Source organism: Pezoporus occidentalis, unplaced genomic scaffold (assembly GCF_034315485.1).
Source record: "Pezoporus occidentalis ecotype Australia unplaced genomic scaffold, CSIRO_AGI_Poc_V1 ctg130, whole genome shotgun sequence".
Taxonomy (NCBI): Eukaryota; Metazoa; Chordata; class Aves; order Psittaciformes; family Psittacidae; genus Pezoporus; species Pezoporus occidentalis.
This window is the reverse complement of record NW_026913104.1, coordinates 3,165,984-3,188,384: the sequence shown is the minus strand read 5'-3', so window position 1 is coordinate 3,188,384 and position 22,401 is coordinate 3,165,984. Positions and strand designations below refer to the sequence as shown.

The 22,401-nt window shown below is 44.8% G+C and overlaps 1 protein-coding gene across 6 annotated transcripts in view; it reads left to right on the top strand.

Moving 5' to 3' along the window:
* The window catches only part of GRAMD1B (GRAM domain containing 1B), a 109,623-nt gene that overhangs the window by 27,002 nt on the left and 60,220 nt on the right, over positions 1–22,401 (top strand). The window contains exons 1-2 of one of the 6 annotated variants that reach the window (XM_062608827.1): positions 696–1,703; positions 12,242–12,319. In XM_062608827.1, coding sequence (XP_062464811.1) covers positions 1,345–1,703; positions 12,242–12,319 — 437 coding nt within the window. In that variant the 5' untranslated portion in view covers positions 696–1,344. Of the gene's footprint in view, positions 1–695; positions 1,704–10,459; positions 10,529–12,241; positions 12,320–14,609; positions 14,633–22,401 lie in introns of those variants that run through there. The other 5 variants (XM_062608826.1, XM_062608828.1, XM_062608832.1 and 2 more) reach the window with 5 other exon arrangements.

The following is a 22,401-nucleotide window of genomic DNA, read 5'->3' as shown; positions in this document are numbered from 1 at the left end:
AATGAAAACTGAAGCTGGGATTTTGGGATGCTTGTTTTTCCTGAGAGCACACTTGAAATCCATTCTAGTCACTTCCTTAGGGAATAAAAGTTATGTCGCTTTTCCACCTGAACATACAGCTTCATTCAGGGGGTCTTGATGGAGAATGTCACACTGGTTCTTGTCCTGAGGCTGCTTTTCCTCCCAGTGCGTGACTCTTGGTAGAGATTCCTTAGCATATTAAATGCCTGGGGGTCTTCTGTTTTAGTGTGTGTCTCAAATCTGTTCTGCATGTCTGCTTGTCTTTATGTGGTGTCTTTGTTGGTTCCTGGACCTGAGGCCATCCATCACCCACTGTCATTTTGGAAGCAGCATTGCTCTCCAAGAACTTAACTAGCTTTCACTCATATGTGAACCTGAGCTATAAAGCCGACCAGCCTCCCTGTCCTGGTGCCACATGCTGCTACTGCTTTATGGCTTTTCCCCCATCCCTTTTCCTCTCTGTGAACAGTCAATGGGGACTAAAAACCCCCCACCTAGTTGTGAAAGAAGGCTGAAAGTCCAAGTTTGCTTGCTCCCTCCCTCCCTGGGCTGGGCTGGCTGAGCAGGAAGGTGGGACAAGGAGAAAGCCTGTCCAATTGCCTGCTGCAGAGGGCTATTATTGCCGTCTTAGCCTTTTTCATTCGGTTGATTTGCAGCAGCAGTATATTTGGTAATATAAACCCTGTCCCTTGGGATTAAGAGCGCGGTTCCACTTGCAACAGCTGCCTGCATATGTTTTACCGGCTACAGGAAAAGAACATGCTGCTCCTGCTCCTCTTTCTCCTGATTTTTATCTAGTGTTGTTGCTTCCCTCCCTCTGTTTCTCTCTCTGACCTCCTCACAGCTCCACGCCGCTCCACTCCATACTTGCTTCGTCTCTTGAGAAGACCAAAGCTGAGTTTCCTAGCGCAGCCCCAGGAGATTTGCTTTCCTGAGCCAACATTAGGCAAAGAAGACAGAAGGCAAAGGGGGACTGGGGGGGGAAGAAGCTGAAAGTGAGCCAAGCCGTTGCTGGCAACCTTCGTCTCGGTGCTAAACCTGCTATGAGAGAGACCAGGCAGGGGAGGGACTTTGTTTTGTAGAGAGGAGAAGGAGAACAACTTGACACTGGCTTCCCTTGTGGCATGTCTGTCCTGAACATCCCCACCCCGCTGTGTGTTAAATGAAAGCACGTGAAGAACATGGGGCTTCCTGCTTGAGAGGGAGGGCAGTGCTGGACCGGGTGAGGGAGGAGGAAGGCAAGCCGCAGTGTCGTGGTGTGGTTTACACCGGGATCAGAGCTAGAGTGCTTGGGGGTGGGAGCAGAAGGAGAAAGGGCAACCGATGCCAGCTGCCAACATGACAGAAACCCTGCAGCTCCCAGCACTGCAAGTCCCCGAGCAGCAGGTGGTGGAGGGGGGCTCTGCCTGGTCCAGCTCCTCCACCCCGACCCTGCGCAGGAAGCGCTTCAAGATGAGGAGGATGAAGAATGTGCAGGAGCAGAGCCTGGAGGCCTGCAGGTATCAGGATCCATCCTCCAGCAAGGAATACCTGCAGCTCCCATCCATTGAAATCACCCCTTCCAGCGACGAGGACACACCCTGGTCCAACTGCTCCACACCCAGTGCTTCCCCACGGCGCAAGCGCTTCCTCCTTCGGAAGTGGCTGCGTGTGAGAGAGAAGAAGGAATACAGTGAGAGCAGGTATGTTTTTGGACGCTTCCCCTTCCCTGCTTCCAAGAGGAGCATGTCCACAATACACAGGGAGGGTCTGTTGTTCCCGTAGAAATCTCGGAGTGCTTCTCCCTGGCACTTTGTCCTCGCCTGTTGGCTGGAATGGGTAATGTAGCTGATGGGACTTGCTGGTGATGGCCTAATCCTTACGTGCAACCTTCTCTGACATCCATTCTGCATCTGATACTGGGAGACTGTGAGGACAATAGTCCTTGTGCCTAGTAGGTGGGTCTGCATGTCAAGGTGTCAGCTCTTGCTTCCTTTCCAGAGTTGAAAGTCGCTCGGTCCTTTGGCTCAAAAGGGGACACATAATTAATGAAGAAGTCCAAGAGCTTGTCAACACAGGGAAATTAATGCCAAGGGGGTTATTGTGTGGCCGTACAAAGACAAAGCTATACTGTATGTAATTCCCTGCAGGTCCTACCAGGGTATACAAGTATCAGTACATCAGGGTATGCAGTATAGTTGACCTCTAATGGGAGAGCGGGATAATCTGCCTTTCCTGAAGACCCACAGTATACCAGGCACTTAAAGTTTTCTCTGAGACATGAGTGCATTGGATAAATCTTGAGGCGTGTTTCCCATAGGGCAATTATTCTTTACTAGCTTTGGAACCCCCATGCAGCCTGTATGTGGATTTATGCCTGAAAGTATGTACTCACTTCCATAAGAACAGAAACTTGTCTCTTACTGTTTCTGCACCCAACAGGCTACACTGACTCACTGCCTGTATTGCTTAAGTGCATCTATGAAACTAATATTATACTAATCCACCCCAATTAGTTTTGGGGAAATCTCATCAATAGATGCATGCCATGAAGGACTTGATAATCCTTCTTTTATGAAGTTACCATTGAAGGACATCTTTTGGTTGATGATTATTACTTATTTTCACTTACTGTGATGATACAGGTAATGACTCAGTTATAGCTTAGCAAACAGGGAAGATAATGCATCTGCCCTATCACAAAGCTCAAGCCTGAAGGATGGCTTTTCAGCTGAAGGATTTAATTTGGATTCATTGGTGGTGAATGTGTTTGAGACAGAGGCCAAGACATGTTTCAGTGTGAATGCAGAAGAAAACTTCATCCCTTCTTGCGCACATGGTATCTCCATGGCTATGGCATCTTTCTGCTAACTCATCACTGGGACATTTCCCTCTTAACCCTGGTTATGGTTTTGAAGCATGACTGAAAAAAAAGCTGAAGAGGTTGATGGATTAGGTGGCATTAGCATACCAGAGCCAGCATGGCACCTCTTGCTTCGTATGTAGCAGGCTGTTAATCTTTCGCAATGGGAAACACAATGTTTCCTAATGGAATTTTTCCCTTTCTAGTCCAAAGGAGGAAACCCAGACAGTTTGCCAGTGACTGTGCTGAGCCTCTGGGCTTGTAGAATGCAAAGATCATCATCAGGCTCTCAAAACTCAGCAGGCATGGAAACGACAGAGAGGGCACAATCTGTAGGGAGTTAATCACAGAGTGATGAACCTAAAGGATGCTGTGGCATTAATGTGAAGGAGACTGGCAGCTGGTACTGTGGTGTGAACCTTACTATGCCCCAAGGCACGTGAAACCCTGTTCTGAAATACAGGGCAGGAAGCTGCCTTTATGTAAGGCAGATAAATACTGCCTGTCTACCTTCTTCTGCTTCACACTTGGTCATCCAGAGCACTGGCTCTTTCTTGCTGCTGTTTTATTATGATGTTGCTGTTTGTAATGTTATTTACTGTACTGAGTTTGTTTGAAGACAGCAGGGGCTATTGTAATAGAGAAAAGGCTCAAGTGTTTTGTCCAGTGTTTTTTCCAAGCCCTGTCTCAGGGTTGAGCAACAGTGATGATGCTCAAAGTGTCCAGCTGATTAACTTCGAATTCAATTCAACACTATTGTAACAGGGATCCCCAATGTGGTCAGTGTGCCATAAATCTACTGGGAGCAAGGGTACGCTATGAAGTACATAGGTTCCTAATACCCACCTGGAAAAGGTGGCTGCATCGCATGTGGTTCCCCCTAGAGGGGTGAATGCAGTTTGCTTCCAGTCACTCCCTCTTTCTAGTTAAATTGTTACGTAGCAGTTTGATAGGTATTTTGGAGTCCAATAAGCTTTACCCCATGATGTGGCCAGATTGTGCCTGTTTGTATGGCAGGGTTTTCCTGGGAAAGCTGGTAGTTGAGAGCAAACTGTGCACCAGCTGACTCGTTTCAGTGATGCATGTGTTGCTCACATGCCCCTGAGCAAAAGCGATAGCTCTGTGACCATTAGCATACAGTAAGCATCCAAGTGAATAAACAAATGCTTTTAGGACTCAATGCTGTCCATAAAGCTCCAGGTCTGATGAAGGCTGGCTGCTCTTCTTGGCCGGAAACTCCAGCCTACATAATGTTCTATATCTGGGGCTAGTTTTTAACAGCCTGGATAAAGTTAAGGCTTATTTACCTGCTGGTTCTCTAAAAGCTGTTAGGTGGCTGATAGAGCAGAAGAAAAGCTGTTTTTTTCCTTAAACAGCAGAGATGGCCTCTAAGAGCTTGGCTTGCCTATGATACAGTTTTGTTCAAGGTGAAAGAGCAGAAAGAAGCCCCTTCTCAGGGGTAGGAGTTTCCCTGTACTTTGCCCTTGTACAAAAGCATGATGACCCGTACCATGTTGGGTGCTCCAGGGGTCTATATAGACGATACAATATGATTTTTGTAAGGGATGCAGACAGCTTACCTATCCTCCTTATCCATCATTTGCTACCCAGGTAATGATAGAAGTTATTTACCCACATACAGCTTTATAAAGCAGGATACCTTCTCACAGGTGCACAGATTTTTTTATTAAGGCATGATGATGTTTCTTTCCTCATAGGTTAGTAGATGCAATCTGTTAGCATTTTATATGTATGTAATGAGTATGCAGTATTGATGTGGGGATGTGAAGGTCTGTCTGCTTTAATTTATTATTTACTACTTAGTCATCCTTGCTACTAATCTGTGGAACTGCATTTGGGTCTCGATGTTAAAGACAAGAACTGCTGAGAGGGTAGATCACTTGGGCTTAAAGAAGTGCTCTCCTTTTGGCTTAAGATCAGTATTGGAATGAGATGGGCCCTGTGCCACTGTTGCCTGACTTAGACTCCTGTATGAAAGCTCCACAACAGTACATATATAATAGCTGAGGTATGATAAATACTTGGTTCTTGAACAGTTTCCTGTGAAGATTTCATGCAGAGCAGAGACTCTACTAGTGTGCTTCCCTAGGAGGGGAGAGATAGGCTAGAATGCCAAGAATGCTAAATGGTTTGTATTCTGTTTTGCTTTTGTTATTCCTTGCTGAACATGCTTTCATGGGAGGTCCTGGAAGCTGTTGTGTCCTAATGCTAGACCTCCCTTTCCCTTGAGCTCCAAGATCACCCAGTTAGTCTTCTGTTAATGCTTGTCCTAAAGATAAATGTTTGGTCAGTTACAGCCTCCAGACTAGGTAATGGTGACATTAAAAACATTGGTGCTCCGAAGAACGTAAAACTGGCTGTGGATTTTGTTGGATCAATGGGGAATAGATTGCCTCAGAATAGCCTCAGTTTGGTCTCCTGCTCAAAACACTTATTGAAGTCCTAAATGACAAGTTGAGCTAAAGGAAAAGACCTATCCTAAAATGCTTCTAAGATGTAAACCTGAAATACATTATTAGGAGTATTCCATCTTACCTTAGGAAAAGTTACATGCTGGGGAGATGGAGGCTTCTTGGGCTGCTGGACGAGCAGCCATAGAGGTTTCATAGACAAAACCTTGGTGGACTCTACCTCTGTTCACTTTGTGCCATACAATTCCAGGAAGCTGCACAATGAGTAACTGTGTACATTTTGTAGTTCTCGGTTTCTCTGGCTTTTAAGAGCTTTCATGTTCCTGGTTTAGGACAGAGGAGAGGAAGTGGGGCTTCTCCTTCATTAGAAACCCAGCAAGCCGCTGCAGGAAGTGACAGATGTGCGTGTCCTGGGATTGCTTTTGGAACCTGTGACAAAATCCTCCCTGGAACCTCATTTGTGTGAGGAGCTGGCAGCTTCCTGGGGGTTTCATAATGGAAGAGGCAAACGGGTTGCATTCTTTTGTTCTGCTTGTGGCCAGAGTCGGTTAACTGGGGCTTTGGGGAGGACAGATGTCAGACATGGTGTGTTCTGAAACGTTGGCACAAATTGTGACATGTTTTAATACCGTCCCATGCTTTTGGACAATATCTCTCAGTGTTAATCATATTCACACATCTCCAGAAATCAAAGCTTTAAATGTAGTGTGTATCTGATGGGTTGCATTTGGGACTTGAATACGTAGTTGGATAGTTAGTACTGGAATTGGTACTTTTGTTCATCTTCGAAGCAAAAACAGGAAAAGGGTTATTTTTGACATGGCTCTCTGCAGTAAAGCAGCTCATCTTCTCTGCTTTTGGTAGCTTCAGAAAGTCTGTAAGCACAAACTTCCATTTCTGTGGTATCTCTTCTAATCTAAAAAGTCAGAGGGCATGAATGATGGCTTAATAGCAGCTTGGTTCCTTTGTGAGCCTGCAAGTTCAAGTGAGACCTAATTTGTGCTTCTGCTGAGCTGATCTTTTAGGTTGCTGCATGCATATCTCTGATGAAGAGTACTGGTGTACTGGTTGCTGTGATTGCAGACTTTTGGCCATGATAATGTGTGCCAAGTGGCTGTGAATTCCACCAGTTCTGAATCTTCCTGCCTTTGTGCTGTAGTTTGTGGTTTCCCTTTCAGTATCTGTGTGCTTTAGGATGCCCAGTGACACAAGAGTATCAAAACTGATTGGTTTACAGCCTGGAACTTCATTGCTGTTGGTCTTATCTAGTCAGCAAATATTTACCATTGGACTGTCTGAATGTGATGCCCTACACAATGCTGTGCCTGTCAGTGGTATTTAACAATTAATCATCATGTTCATTACCAGGGTTGTTTTCCACCAGACTGTGTTTTGAAACTGGAGATGTCTGTTGTTCATTGTTGAACAGGATGTTGATGAAAGGGCTTGCCTTGACAGCTGTGAAGGTTGATGCTGGTGTTTTCATTAGTGAAATGAATGCAGTGAGAGGGGAAAACTTGCCCATTTGTAATGTTTTCCAGCAAGGAAAGGTGACTCTACTACAGAGTCACACTCTGGCTTTCCAACTGGTTCTAGACTAAACAGTGCTTTAAATCCCCCATTAATGAAACTGAGTTATTAAAAAGATATGAAGCTCTGGAGTAGGAAGTGTCCCTTTGGTTCTTGGCAACACTGGCAATACGTTTGGTTCCAGGCAATGCATGCTTTAAGGTTCAAACCAGGCACTTGAAATTTCACCTTTTGGCTCTGCCTGCCATTTGTCCCACAGAGCCACTGCATGAGCTTATGTACAAGTTTTCCTCTTAGGTTCCTATTTCAGCTGCAATGAAAAGTGATCAGAAACAGGGTGCTTGCACCTATTTCTATGAAGAAGGGCAGTCCTGGGATAGAGAGCAAGGCTGTGTAAACAAAGGATGCTGTGATCCTTGGAAATGTGGTACCAGCTTCCCATGGGGCTTGCTATCGTTCAGCAACCACACTTTGAACACGAGTTCTCCTTAGCTTTTTTAGTAAAGCCTGATGTTAGCTTGCTGCCTTCAGTGGTAAGGGTATGTTTCCCCTGAGAACTTTGTATGTTGAGAGTGGGAACTTGCAGCACCTGTGGGAAAGCTGTATCACTGGAGGTGATTGGCTTTTAATCCAGACTGAAAGCTTTAGGTCTGTCAAAGGACAGCCCTTTATGCTAAGGGAGACTGTTACCCCTTGGAACTTAGGTCAGTGATTTCCAGTTCAGTCCCTTATCTTTTCCTCCTTCCCCTTCACCTGACAGTTTCTTGACATCTGTAATGGCACCGACATTTACGTATCCATGCAACCATGGTAACGTGGTGCTTTTGATGACAGGAACTTGATTTGCTTAGGACAAAGAGGTGCTGTTAGGCAGCTGGGAGCGGGAGGTCTATTTCTGCTGCTTCATGAGAAGTACAAGGAGGGATGTGTTCTGGAAAGGATGAGCAGAGCAGGAGAGTGAAATGGAAAGATAAAATTGTTTTGTCTTTGACAAGCTCCTGTGGGAAAACACTGAGGGACCTTTTTCTTCTGGCACACCTGAGGCTTGAAGTTCAATCTAGTGTTATTACCCTGTTTGTGTCGCCAAGGAAAGATGGGCAGAAACACCTCTCAGGAGAGTTTTCAAATGAAAGTTGTTTGCATATCGTGGGATTTGCTGTCTAAAAGATTCTCTTTTCATAGTGAATCATTTAGACTTAATTGAAAGAGAGTTTTGGCTTAAAATACTGTTGATTTTGACACTAAATACCATTTAACAGGCATAATGTATTTGATTTCTTTGCCCGCTTGGAAGTAACCATAACTTGCACCAGATATTGGGACTGCCGTGCTGCTTCTGGTGATAGTTCTTCCAAAGTCCTGGTCACTTTGTGGTGTACTTGAAGGCAGGTAAATTCAAGCCTTTGTGCTTACAGCTATGAGGATGAAAAGAGCTAAGCGCTCAAATAGCCAAAAAGCTTTGTAAATTGTAACAGAAACCTTGATGCAAGTTCAGTGTTCCATTAATTATAACCTGCATGTCTTTTAGTTCCCAAACCCATGTTAATGGAAATATTAATGCATCGTATTTCATATAATAGTAGCTTTTAGTTCCAAAAACTGTTGCCACAGCTGCTGAAAGCCATTGAAGAATGTGTCAACTGTCTATTATTCTCCTTTTGGAAATGCTTAATACTGAAGCCAAAGCCTTATGAATACAGGGGTTAATGAAGCAAAATGAATACCAGATATTCATGTGGGTTCAGCCCTGGCAATGTAGCTAATAGCTGTGGGTAACAATAGCCTTCTGAAGGCCACAGATTTTTGGGTAATTCTCCAAATTCATTAACTGATTCTATCTTCCAGGACACAGCCATTTTTTTTTCCCCTTTGTTTGCTCACCCCATTCATCCATCACTGTTGAAAGACATCTCCACTGAATAAACCACACGTGCGGATATAAAAGTGTGGTGGACTTCTCATCCGCATCTGGAGGCTATAGAAGTCCCAGGATACTCCTACTGTGTGAACACTGACCTGGGTGTCTGAACTGTGAAAGCCACACAAATACCTTCTACTAGAAAACCTGTTTAGCTTTAAAAGCCTATTCATGCATAAAATAAGAGCCCTTGACTCTGCCTTATCATTCAGAGACTGAGATCTCGAAATAAAATGAGGCTTATTAAAAAGGCAGGCAGATAAGAATAGTACAAAATCTGGCTTTTGGCTCATAGATTCCCAAGACCAAGTTCAAGAGGGAAATATTTAAGACACAAAAGCAAGTTTTGCAGGGTTTTTAGTATCTTCGATCTGTTCATGGTCACTTCTGGTGAGAATTAGAAAACCTCATTCTTCTGTGTTACTGTCTCATAAGCATTCACCTAAGTTTATGTGTGTGTATTTGGGTCATGAAGTCAAGAAAAACTAAGACTTGTAACAACTTAAAACTGGTGGAAAAGGAAGGTATTAGAGCAAGCATTCATAGGAGTGTAGTCGGTACAACAGTGGTGATGGGTCTTCTGATGTGGGAAGATGAACTGGCAACTGAGATTACACTGTTAAGAGAACAAGAAATACACCACCAAATACGAATTTGATCTTGAGGATCTCTTTTGCTTTATACTCCTATAAGGGCAAACTTGCCCAAAGAGTATAGGGTTCCTTCCACTGTAAAGTTGACTCTTAGTGTTCTTCAGTATGCAGAAGTCTTGCAAGTAGTGCACAAGTGATTTGAACAGTGGGGGGTGATGAGAACACTTGTTTTGGTCAGTAGGGAAAATGTTTCCTCTGGACTTTAGCTACTTGGGTAAATTGTTTGGGAGCAGTGAGATGGAAGAGTGGTGGAGGGAGAGTCCTGAGCTTTAATTGTTAAGAACAGATTCACCTTGCCTTTAAAACTCTTAATGTCTATAGTAGTAACTAATGTTGTAAGTCTGAATGGTTGCATTGAGTCAAAAGCACATGGTATAACCTTGATGTTTAGTGTCTTTGAAACCATAATAGAGAAAGGGGCAACCTGTGCCTGTGTACCCAAAAGTTTATGCCTTGTCCAAATGCAGGTTTATCATTGCTGAGTTTTAGAATAAGATTGTTTTGCTGATTTCCTGTGGTTTTGAACCAGCTTTTGGCCTTCTCTTTAGATACAGAACTGACATAAGCGTACCTGAAAGCTTCCCCTATAGCACTGTTCAGCACAAATCATACCTTCGTTATCTCGTATTATTTCCAGTATAGCAACAATAACTTAACTCAAAGGAACAGTCGCCTTAAAAGCAGGTTGACTTAAAAAGGACTGTAAAGCATAATAAAACAATAGACCCTACATTTCAGCTGCTCTCTACACTTCATGGCATTTAAACACCTCTGCTGTCTAATATTCAGAATGCCGAAATACCCTTCTTTGTGAAAAGCTCACAAAGCTCCCATGTTGATTGTGGCAAATAGGTGGGTAAAAACTGATTTCTCCTGGTCCGAGTTGGTTTCATTGCTTGCCTTCATAGGGGTAAGGTCTTGCCTTGCGAGGTGTTGCAATAACAGGATTTGTTTAAATTTTAAACCTTCATTTAGAGGACTTTCTGAAGGAGGAATTTACTCATGGGTGGGTGAGCAGGAAAGGGTCTAAGGTTCATCTTGTATAGGTGTCCATAAGTAAACTTTCACGTGGGATTACCAGCACTGAAGGTGCTGTCTGTCGTTGGGCTGTGATAGCAAGAATTTTCCTTTGGTAAGTTTTGTTGTATTTGTTTGATCTCAATGGAAATGGCAAACTCTTGTGGGAGGGTTTCTTTTATGCAGAAACAGTTACAGAAACAGTCCCTTTCTCATATCCAAAGGGTGATAATCCCTTTGAATTAGGAGGGGAAAGTGTGGTTCCCTCTGTGCTCTTTGCAAACCAGTTCACTGGGCTGTAATTAAGCTCAGAAGTACAGGCAAGATGTTTCTTTGCTTTTGGGGGCACATTGCTCTTACCCAGCTGTTGGTTTCTAGCTCGAAGCCAATATTCTCTGATTATCCTTTCTACAGTGAGACACTTGAAGAAAAGCATGAGTAAGCATGTGGGTGTAGGAGCAGAAAATTAGATCTGTCCCCTTGCTGAGAGGCTGGAGCAAAAACGTTTACGTGTCTTGGCTCTCATGCTAAAACTATACAGTGGGCAATGGGGAGGGAAGCAAGCCAAGTATGCTCGGTGGGGTTGTGTGAATGTGCCCACGCACTATGCATGCCTCTGTCTCCCATGCGGTGCACGGACTTTATAGCTGAAAGGGGTAAATGTTACATGAGGTTTTCATGGGTTTCTCTGTCCAACTTCAAAGGCTAATTTTTGTATCACTTTTTCAATGATTTTTATAAAGACTGATCCCTCATTACTTACTTTTGAGAGCTTCAGCCTGTTCTCTTTCCTGTCTTGAGTAAGGTGCAGTTTTCTGGCTCATGTTCTAAGCAGGCAGTCTTTTAGTACTATGTTTTGTCAAAAATTACATGTTGCTGGCTGAGAATTATTGCTCTTTAGAGTGAAAAGATGCAGTTTGGTGCTTTTGGGGACTGTATTTATAGTTCTGTGCCGTTGGGCAATGTGACGTGTAGATCAGCAAACAGCGCAGTGGAAGCTGTGATTGCAAGCATGCGTACGCATACCTTGAGCTAGTTTTATTTGAACAGTCCAGGTCTTTCCAACAGTGGAACCACAGCCTTTTTAGCACAACCTGTGTGCTCAGGGATGTGTGCACAGTGTCCTAGGTGGGACTGTGCAGTTTGTGCTGTGTTGCCATGACTCTATAGCCAGTGGTACTGAGAGAAATCAAATCGAAGCTAGCTCTGGGCACATCTGCTCTTTGTGCTGCAGTCTGTTACCTGAAGGCAGAATCAGATCTATCTACTGCTCAGAAGGGAAGCTCTTGCAACGAAATGAAGCTGTAGAAATGAGCAGCAGGAACCCTGATGAGTCCTAGGAGCAGGTGGAAGCTGCTAGGAGGGAATAAGGCTAACATCCATAGAAACGAAGGGATTAAAAACACCTCCCCAAAACACCTATTTAAGGGTGGAGAGTGACATCTTGTGGGCTCTGCCCGCAACTCTCCACCAGAATAAACGGCTGCTCATCCTTAGCAAGTTTGGTTTAAGCACGTTTTTGTGCCACTGCCTAGAAGAGGGGATGCAGCAGTGCGGTATTTGAATGTAAAGCTGTAATAGACAGGGATGGTAGGGTGAAACAGTGCATAGGCAATGGGCATGGTCACTTCTGTGTTGTAGAAAGCTTTGAGGAAAGTGTCACTAAGCAAGGTTAAGAGGCTTCAAACTACTCATGCCTGTTGTCAATCAGATATGAACTTACTTTTTCTTTGCACCCCCAGATACGAAGTACAAACCTTTTCTTGTTCTGTATTGCAACCAGAGTGTTTCAAATCTAATTGCTTCTGTTTTCCCCTTTGTATTGCAGCAGTCAGCAGAGCAGCCAGCAAAGCAGCCACGATGATGACTCGTCCCGGTTCTTGAGCCCTTATATGCGTGACGACAGGTAAGACTGTGACTGAATGGGGAAGCCTGGAACCGCTCAGTGAGATGACATGGGCTGGGCTGGTTGAACTCCTTATTGTCCCTGTATTTCTCAGGTGTTCAACAAAAAATGTGATTTACATTGATCTTATCAATGTCTAAACATATGTAGTAGAACTTGTGGGACAAATGCATCCAGCTCCTACAGTAACCTGCTTTTTCTCTTGAGACCCGTTCCTTAGAACTGCAGATGTGTATTGATGCTTAGCAGCTCTGATCTTTAAAAATGCCCAAGTGAATCTTTGTATGTGGTTCTCGTCCTCAGCAAAGGCAGTATTAAGACTGGCTGTTGTATTTCACTTCTGATGTGTTGTGAGAGTGCGAGGTATCTAGAGCTCAGCTGGGTGAGAACTGCTGTGAAGTTCTAGAAGAAACTCAAGTTCCTTGTACTTTGGGTTGATTAATGACTACTTCAAACTGCAGCATTGGCACAAAAGCTGTTGAAAACCAAATGCCTATTTTGGTGCATGACTTACTGTTGTTGCTTTGCTTGCAGCCAGATGATTGAGTTTAGCTCTATGGTGTAGTTCATCTTTTGAGCCTGAATCTGCTTCATTTTCTTCTGCTGTGTATGAACATTGAGCCCTAAGCTACTACCAGGCCTATTTCCCTACTGATGTTCTTGGGTCCAGCGTTACACTGGACTTTGGTTTCTGAAATTCCCATTATTTTGTTACTGCATTGCACAGTGGAATTATGCTTCATTTCATTTGACTTGGGACTGCCCACAGAAGGGCATATGCTGGGATTTAGGAACTGATTTGTTTGTGCTGCTGCACAGCAGGTTACACGAAGCATCTGAATATGGCATTTTCCATTCTGCCGGCTTGCATCCGGGCATGGTCCCTCGTAAGAGTGTTGTTTCAGGTCTGTTACTCAGTGATTCCACATAAGCTGTCGCCGAGGTCAGAGTTCTTTCTTACTGTGTAGTAAGTCAGATGGTTACCAACCTCCTATTCCCTGCTCTGGTATCAAAGGCCAATGGATTGAATAAGAACTGAGTAGGCATCTGAGGAATTGACTCACTTGAGAGAACATCCTGACCCTGAAGAGCTAGTTAATATCCCAACAGGGTTTGGCTCAGAATTAGCACTTGGTGGCTGTAGCTAACCTTTCCTCCATATGTTTCACTCCAGTTACCGATCTCAGATGCTGTGGAGCCTGGTACAACTGAGCAGTGAATGGTGTTTGCAACCAAAATGTGACAGCAAATCAGATGGGTGCTTAGGTTGTCATACCTGGCCTTTCTTTGTGTAATGCATGCTGTGATACCATTTGATCCGGGATTTCATGATTAAACAGGGTTAGGCCTTGTTAATACTCAGATGGAGCATAGCAAGAAGGGAATTTTGAATTGGAAGCCTGCACTTTAAAGCCTTTGAACTGGTGCTAAGAATATCTTCCTGGCCGGAAGGGACATGTTTTAGGTGCGGCACAATCAGCTCTATTTATGCAGAGCCAGGGTGATGTTGAGCCTGCTGACCTCACTTACTGGGGACCTGCAGCATTCCTGCTGCCTAGATTTAATTACAACTAAGTTTGTTTTCATGGAGGATACTGATCCTAAAATGATCCATACAGGGACTAGTAAAGTGCCTTGGTTGTTTTCCTCCTTTGCTAATGTATTTAACCACAACCACCCAGGCTTTCAGCAGTCCTTAAGTTGTGACCAAAGCTGGGCAGAGTAGGGCAGAAGAGGGGAGAATAAGAAACCATGTGGTATATACTGAAAGGTGCACCTTTTCTTGGCACGCTGCCTCTGCTATCACAGGCAGAAGGAGCCAGTGCTGCACTTCAAGGATCAGAGCAGGGAGGATCTGCATCAACCTCAGTACAGCTGGGAAAGTGCTGAAAGAAGCTACCACAGCCAAAAGTAAAGGGATGCAAAGTTGATTCTGGGGTAAAAGAGAGGAATACATAGCTGAGAATGGCTGAATATGAACTAGGCATAGGCAAGATCTCAACGACATGTCTTTTCTTACCATAAAAGTCGTACCCAGGAGTGCTGCTAGCAGTTAACTCCCCTGTGATGGATTTCCAAGGACCATGCTCCGACCCTCAGGTCTTCTCAGGGAATACTGAGAATTCTGTCCTGCTGATGAATTCAGTGCAAGTCTTCCTCTTGAGAGCAAGTGCTGCTGTTGGCTTGTGCATTGTGAAGTCCTGCCATGGTCCAGAACCCATCCCCTGAAAAGGCATCCTGCAGCACCGTGAAGCAGGTCTGCCATCTGTGTGCATCTTCTCTGAGGAAAAAGCTTTCCTTCCCCAAAGTCATGTAAGTTGTCTTGTATCTATCTATTGTGGCTGGTTTATGCTGAAGGGGACTCTGTACAGCTCTAACTGCGTGCTTTATGGGTGGTATTTTAGAACCGTAAAGGGAGAAGTTAGTTGGACAGGCTGGAAAGAAAGAGCCAGGTTTTGTATGAACTTAGGGCTCAGTCCCTGGCTCTTTGATTGCTTGGGTGAGTTTGAGTCATTTCATGTCGCTGTTTATGAAATAAGGAGAATTCCTTTTTTACCTCTCAGGAATCTAGAGGGGGTGAAGTTAATTTGAGCTGCTCCCATGCTGAAACAGCAAGTACAGAGAGAGGCAGAGCTGAGTTACTGAGTGTCCACACAACTGTGCTCACAATAGCAGCTCGATTTACAGCTGCTAGGGTGGGTAAGGTTGGGATGGGGACTTGGGTGAGATGTCTGCATGCAACAGACTCTGTAATCCCTGTAACGAGACAAGGTTATGTGCATGAATTACCTTGAGCTTTCAGCTAGATGAAGTCCCAGTTCATGAGCCTGTTTCTGCTTGGTCCAAGGACTTGTTCTTTGTCATGACACTGAGGCACCCATCAGTTTTAGGATGCACAGTATGTTTCAGTTAAGAGTAAATGTTAAGCTGCTGAATCAGAGGAAAAACGGGTCCTTAGACTCTTAGATTCAGCCTAAGGAGGGGAGAAACTGTTGAATAGAGGGGAGCATGAGAAGTACAAGGACGGAAAGCAGTAGGCTATTGGGGAAATGGAGAGAAGTGAGTGGCAGTTTACAAGAGATCATATAAAAAATTACATTAACAATTAAGTGTAATTTGTAATATTTGAATCGGAGACCCTATCAAATGGGAGGAAGGAAGGAAGAGCAGTTATAAGTCAGAGTTGGATAAGTCCTACATCTTGGCTGCAGCTTAACTACCCCCTTAACCTGTGCAGCACCTTATTCTGCTAGTTCCAGGGCTGCAGGGCTTGATTTTCCTTTGCATAAGCTAAAGAGGGTTTCTCAATGGCTCAGAATTCACAGAAGTTGCTTGCAAGGAGATTAGGGAACAGCTGAAGACAGAGAGACTAAGAAATAGTTGGCTGCCTGGATTCCGAGGTCACACTTGGAACGTGTGCCAAAATGACATCCTTGGGGTGTGTGTAAGAGGTCAGGGTGAAGTCTGTGTCTTATTTACGTACCCAGGGGCTTGCTTATGCTGCATCTTCCTAGCCTGTGTCCCTTTCTCCTTGATAGAGGTGCTAACACGCTGTACCCCTGCTTGCCTGCAAGTGGAGGCACAGCAGAGATTTGCTACCTCTGCAGCTTCACGGAGAGCAGAAGGTTTTTTTCCATTGCTTGGAGCAGCTGAAGATAGGTGAGAACTGGGAGCAAAGCGTGGCTGGGCATGCTTGGTCTGCTCTCGACCGGGGAGGGCAGGGATTAACCAAGGGACCCTGGTTTGTGTGTCTGGATGTGATGTTTCTGCCAGGGACAAACCATGCAGCGTGGTGCTGGCCTTCTGCAGTATTAAGGAGAAACCCTTATGGGGCTAAAAGGGAATGGATGCTGTTGTAAAGGTGGTGGTGAAGTAAAAGCCAGCTGCTGCTTCCTACTGTTAAATGTGAAATATGGGGACTGCTCTTCCAACAATGCTCATTGTAAGGGATGAGTGCATTTTGAGTCCTTGTTAGTAATGGTCCTAGTACTAGTCAAATCTCTGAGTAGCTTTTATCCATCATGGATGGATGCCTGATGCATCATCTTTAGGGAGGTTTTCAAAGGTGGTGCTAAAGACCTTGTTGTGGAGATGACTTGGAGGCAAATGAGCTCTCAGAGGGCCCCACATCAGAACCCTGATGGCCTTGCAATAACTTTAGGGTGAGTTTGGGTTTGCATCTAGCTCCAAACTGAGTCAGTTTGACGTAATGTTAAATAGAAAGCTACATCAGAATGGCACAAGTCTCCTTTGTCACGCAGGAAAGATGGTTAATATTTAGGTTCAGAGCTAGTACCCTTTTTCCTCTTTCACCTTCTGGTTGGTGCTGCTCCCTGAGCCCCCAACATTGACCCTTTTCTGTAGGGAAGAGCAGCTTAAGATCAGTCCTCTTCCATCTGGATTCCTAGGTAGGCTACTGTCAGCAGAGTTGCAGTGAATGGAAGCATCACCTGCTCTCTATTTCTCATATGCCAACATTGTTTTTTCTTTTGAAGATGGGCTGCTAATTGCAGAGTATGCCTGTGTTCTGCTGTCAGTGGAGGTAAGGCTGTATTGGGTTTGATTCATCAAAGTTGTACTGTACCTGTGATCTCCTCTGTTCTCAATTCAGTCTCCTTAAGATAAAAGGACAGCCCTTCGATTTGAAGCAAGGGGGATAGTCCCTCTTGTTCCCCCCTCCATGACCGTGAGGGGTATGGGAGGACAAATACATCTCCTCTGGCCTTACTGGGGCCAGAGACAAAAAGGAGACCTTGCAGGATTGTCTTCCTTGCTCTTTTCCTGTACCTGGTGGTAGCTGTTGCTCAGTGCATCAGAGCGTGGAACTTCTGAAGAGTTCAGAGCAAACTTGGTAACAGGGTAATTTTGTGTTATCTATAGTAATGTAGTCCAATATCATACCTCTGGGTGTTACCTGATTGCCACTCATGAGACAGCTTCATTGGTGTCCTGAAAAGTAAAATAGAATGGATCACTGTCCAGAGCAGTAGACAGTGATCAGTCAGTCCACAGACTGACACTGTCACAGCGGGGACACTGTCTCTATTGGACTAGTGTCAGTTAAGATCAGAGAAACCGTGATTTGCCTTGCATATCACTGAATGCAGAGGAGGTCTCACCTCACTGGAGTGCATCACCAGCTCATGATGCTCAGGAACATGAGGAGGAGGTGAAGAGGCGTCTTAATGTCCCACTTTTCCCTTATCTGAGACACTGGGCAGAGTCCTTACACTTCCTTCCTGCTTCCAAGTGCAGAGGTTTCAGTTGTGTAACTGCCCTTCAGTTAATGGCCACCCCACCAGCTCTGTGGAGCACTGGTAGCTCTCTTGAAGCATGTGGAAAAGTGGCAGAGAACATCCAGTTGTTGACTAAATAAAAAGCAAGACCAATAAAGACAGACAAGGCCACTGTGGGCTTCTGCTATGATGTTAGTCTCAGAGAACATAACTGATTTCAGCCTCACAGAGCTAGGGAGTTTCAAGGATGCAGAGGGGTCTTTTAGGGAGCCTGATGCTTATTTCTTTTAGCATGTGGCCAGGCTTATGCAATGTCACAGGTACCTATATTGCAAGCTTCAAGGATCTAGGCAGGAGTTTCCCAAGTTGTAAAACCCATCCCTTTTGATGGGGATGCCTTTTTAAGCTGGGATATAGCCTGGGACATGTCTAGGGGCTGCAACTGTCCTTATTGCATTGCATATGCCTAAATGTGAAGGGTATGGGAATTTTAGCTGTACGGGTGATCTCTCTTCTTCTTGATAGCATCGCTCCGTTGCTATGAGTGCTAGAAATCACTGCAGGGTTTCCTCAAAAAGAGCACAGTGTAGGCAATACCTCTTTGTCTCCCTGTCACAGAAACCCACCTTGCTTCATGCTGGGAACATTTTCACTCGAGATATCATCAGAATCCAAGAGGTACCTGTCAGTCATGTCGTGACTGAGCCTGGTGCTCCCGCCGCAATGAAAAGCGCTCCAAGTACATTGTTCCTTGCTTCCATCTGATGCAGTGTGACAGATTGATGCCGTGCAGTGAAACAAAGGTGGTATTAAAATGTGATGGGATGGTGCATGGCTTTTCAGGTCTCATTTTTCTACCCTCTTTTCCTTGTGATGGGAAGGGGATATTTGGGGAAACAGGTGGGCAAACACCAAAAAAGTACATCTCAAAATATCCCTCGAGTTCTGTGTTACTTTCTCAGTCTTTAACTAGGTCTCTTCCTCTTTCCCCCCCTAAGATAGAATAGCTGCAAATCTAGTTTGTGTGTTACTGAAATAATTTTGCCTAGGATCCATTGCATGGCAGAGATAAGCAAGTTAAAACCCACTTGTTGAGCCAATAAATTGACAGCACTGGCATATGTTGAAGGGCAGAAACTGAAGGCTTATGTTTTACAGCATTTTTTTTAGTTCTCCCACTCCAATTCTTAGGAATCTGGGACCACAGTATCTAAATCAGAGCTGGCATCACTGTTCACAGGCCTGGCTTTCTAGCCAATTGCTTAGGGAAGCTGAATGCACAGATGGTTCTGCTGAAGCTTCAGACTGCAGCTGGAGGACAAAGGGCTGTTGACCCATGCTGCTGCCTCAGCTTCCCCGAGACCATGGCAGGTTGTATGGGTGGTGGAAGGGGACCTGGGAACAGCTTTGGTTTTCAGCTTGAATCCATGTGCTTCTGCCCTTACAGAGACCTTTCCAGGCCCTCGTTTACAGTGCAGTCATCAGCTCTTTCTGAAACCCAGCTGCAAGATATTTATCATTGCTTTTCTATAGGGAAAAGTTCCCCTAAAATCTAAGGCCATTTGTCTGACCTGGGCATTCAAGTTGTTCTGGATTTGTTTGGTGAAACATCCTCAGAGTCTCATTGCAGGCAGCTGCTATCCATTGTTCGGATTGCTCTTGATGCAAGTCCCTGAACAAATCAGCTTTTCCTTAACTTCACAGTCAGCACATAAACATTTTATCATGCCTCTTCCATGCTTTTAGTGCTATATATTTTTTGGTGCACGCAAGCGATTGCAATCCTTACCCTGGAAAATATGTGCATCTTTACACTTCATAGTTGCCTGTCTAAATGGGGAAATACCAAGCACTCAAAATGAGTTGTAGCACAAAATAAAGAAGGAGAAACAACATGGGGCAGGGAGGAGGAGAATTATGTGGTGATGGTAAGTACATACTTAAGCCTTGCTGCGTTCCATGGCCATAGGAAATAAGATGCTGTTTGGAAATGCAGTGCACGAAGAATAGCTACTTGACATACGAGGAAGTTAAATGTTACATTACAAAGAGATGCCTGAAGCTCTGTATTTTACCTGCTGCTTCTTGCAGATCTCCTCTCCATCCTGAAAGTCTAACTCCTTTTAGTGGAGCATTGGACACAGGAAGAGGAGCTCAGCCGTGTGTCCCTGGGAAGGTGCTAGTGCTGGTTTGTTGGTGGGAGAAGCAAGGGGCACATTAATCATTGAGCAGTGTGTACAGGGTCTCTTGTGGTGACCTGATAGCTCAGGCCGAGCTGCTCAGGCTGCTCTGTGCACCAGTGGATCAGAGAGTCCTGGCACAAAGAGCATGGAGCAGAATGAGTTCCTTGCAATGGGTCACTTGGACTTAGAGCACCCTTCTATGGACTCTATCCGAACACCCCTCCTTTCCACAAAGAAGAAAACTGGTGGTGGTGCTGATGCTCAAGCCAGTTTTCCTCCCCATTTCAGGACAAAAGCTGTGTTAACTTCCACCTGTAATGGACAGCCTAGTTCAAGAGCAATAGTACTTGGTTAATTCTTGCCTTGAGAATTTCACTCTGGTAAAGAACAGCCTCAAATTCTTTTTGTTTCAATAGAGAAGTCTTAATTTTCTTGGGTTTTTGCATCTCATCCCATAGCAGCAGCATTATCTGGCAGGGACTTGAAAGCAGCTGTGCCTTTAAAATTGAATTGCCTGAGATGGAAGAAATCTGAGAGCATAGAAAGGAGACCAGTGCCTCTTGCGCAGATCAAGCTCTTTGGAGATCTCTCCATAGATCTGCCTTCTCATCAGCCTAGTCACTGCTCCTCTCTGGGGCCAAACTGCAGTGACTCCAGTAATATCAGTAAGAGCTGTGCCAGTGGTGGCATCATGATTTTCCACAGTGGATTCTGAGGTCACTGCTTTGGGCTGCTTTCTCCCCAAAACTACTGTGTGTACGTAAAGAGGCTGGGATTCCACCCAACATTGTCCTGCTCCCTTGCTGCTGGAGTGAAGCTTCCTCACGTTGCTGAGGAACACGTTGGCACCTGGACAGACTTCCCCATTTCTGCAGATGACTGTAACCGTGTGAGTGCTCACTGACCTCTGTGTTTCTTCCTTTCCTTCCCCTCCTTCTTTCTTTGTCTTCCCATCCTTTTCTTTCCTGGCCTTTGCAGCGTGTATCTGTTGTGCGTTCCGGTGATAAGATGGCAGCATGCGTCTCCCCACTGTGCCATGCAGTGTAACAAGGTCAGGCACTGCAATGGTACAAGCCAAGGTCTGTCCTTGAGTGCCTCTGCTTTATTTTCCTGTTCTATTGCAAGTCTGACCTAATCTTTTTCCTTCAGCCTTCTCTGCTGCTTGTTTCCCCTCTTAAGTACTCTATCCCTATGCTCCATGTGCTCCCACCCTCCCAAACCACCTCCTCTCATTTAAATGGCAGGCCACATGTAATATGGGTTTGCCTGAGGGATATGGGTCTAGCTATAAAGTTTCCAGCATTGTAAGACTGCGTTATTTCTCCGGGAAAGAATCTTTGCTTCAGGCTTAGACATGTAAGTGCTCACTTCCTCATGTGAGCTCCAGCAGGCTGTTGCTTTGTGCCTATGGGGCATCTTCTGTACTGTATTCCTCTTTGCAGCCTGCTGCCCTTTGTCCTACCCTGTTGCTAGTGCCACTGCTGCTGGGAGACCCCTCAAACATGCAAAAGGTAGTGACTGTGGGAGGCTTTCACTGCTCATCTGAAACAGCTCTCTGCAAACGGGAAGCTTGTGTTTAGGACCTGGGTCTTGAGCCCCAGCTTTAGCTACTTTCTTCTCTCTCATATTTTAGGAATGTGGGACCTTTTTCTTCCATATGAATTTGCAGTCATTCCTCTAGGATGTGTATTCCTGAAGCCAATATTTTGTGGTTTATATTCTCGCTATCAGGTTTTCACCCATTTATCTGAAACATATGTTTGGATACTGCATTTAGACACCCATGGCTCCAGATGAGCGCAGAAGGCTTTGTTTCTCTGGTGTGCTACCTGTGTGTCTGTATGGGTTATCCCTTAGGCAGTGCCAGCCTGAAGACTGAAGGCTGTTGGACTCCATGTAAAGGTTTAGCTCAATGTACTTGAAAGACTTCTAAGTTATGAGGATCCAAAGGGTCTTGGCTGTTAGGCACTTCACTTTGATTTTGAGAGATCAGATGCTCAGCATTATCCTCAGTGAAAATCTTGCTCCGTTAAGGTATGAGGCTATGGTGCGATGTGACCTGCTACTTCATGGTGTTTCAGAGTATCTTGATCTAAATGGGGTGGGAGATGATCAGGACATATTTCTGTGCAAGTGATGAAATCTCATTGCCTTTTCACTGGTGGCTGCAAGTTCTTCGCAAAGGAAGGTAGAAGTTAGAAGATGGCTTTTCATTTTGTGATGCATTCAAACCAGAGCAACTTCTCTGAACCATGCCATGAATCATGAAGCTTTCTGTTGTTTGCCTACCCCTTTTCAGAGTGAATGAGTCTTTTGTGGGTGGCAGAGGTTATTTCACCATCTCAAGCAAATGGAAGGTTAAGAGTTCAAACATGTGAGACAATGAGTTAAAAAAGAGCCAAAAGACTGGGTGAAAGCAGCAGCCCTCTTTTGTTATAATATTACTCAAAAACAGAAGCAGCAGCAGCAGTCTGAATCATCCCTGTTTCTCCGCCCTATTGATACTGACTCTCTCCTTACATGACAGTATTCCTTCTCCAGAGTCTCTATAGGGAATTGGTTTTCTTCACCTTGTGATGGAGGGGAGCTTCTCTCAATTCCTTTCTTCCAGGACAGCTGAAAGTACTGCTTTCCTGCAGTGATGCCGTTCTACCTTGCTCTC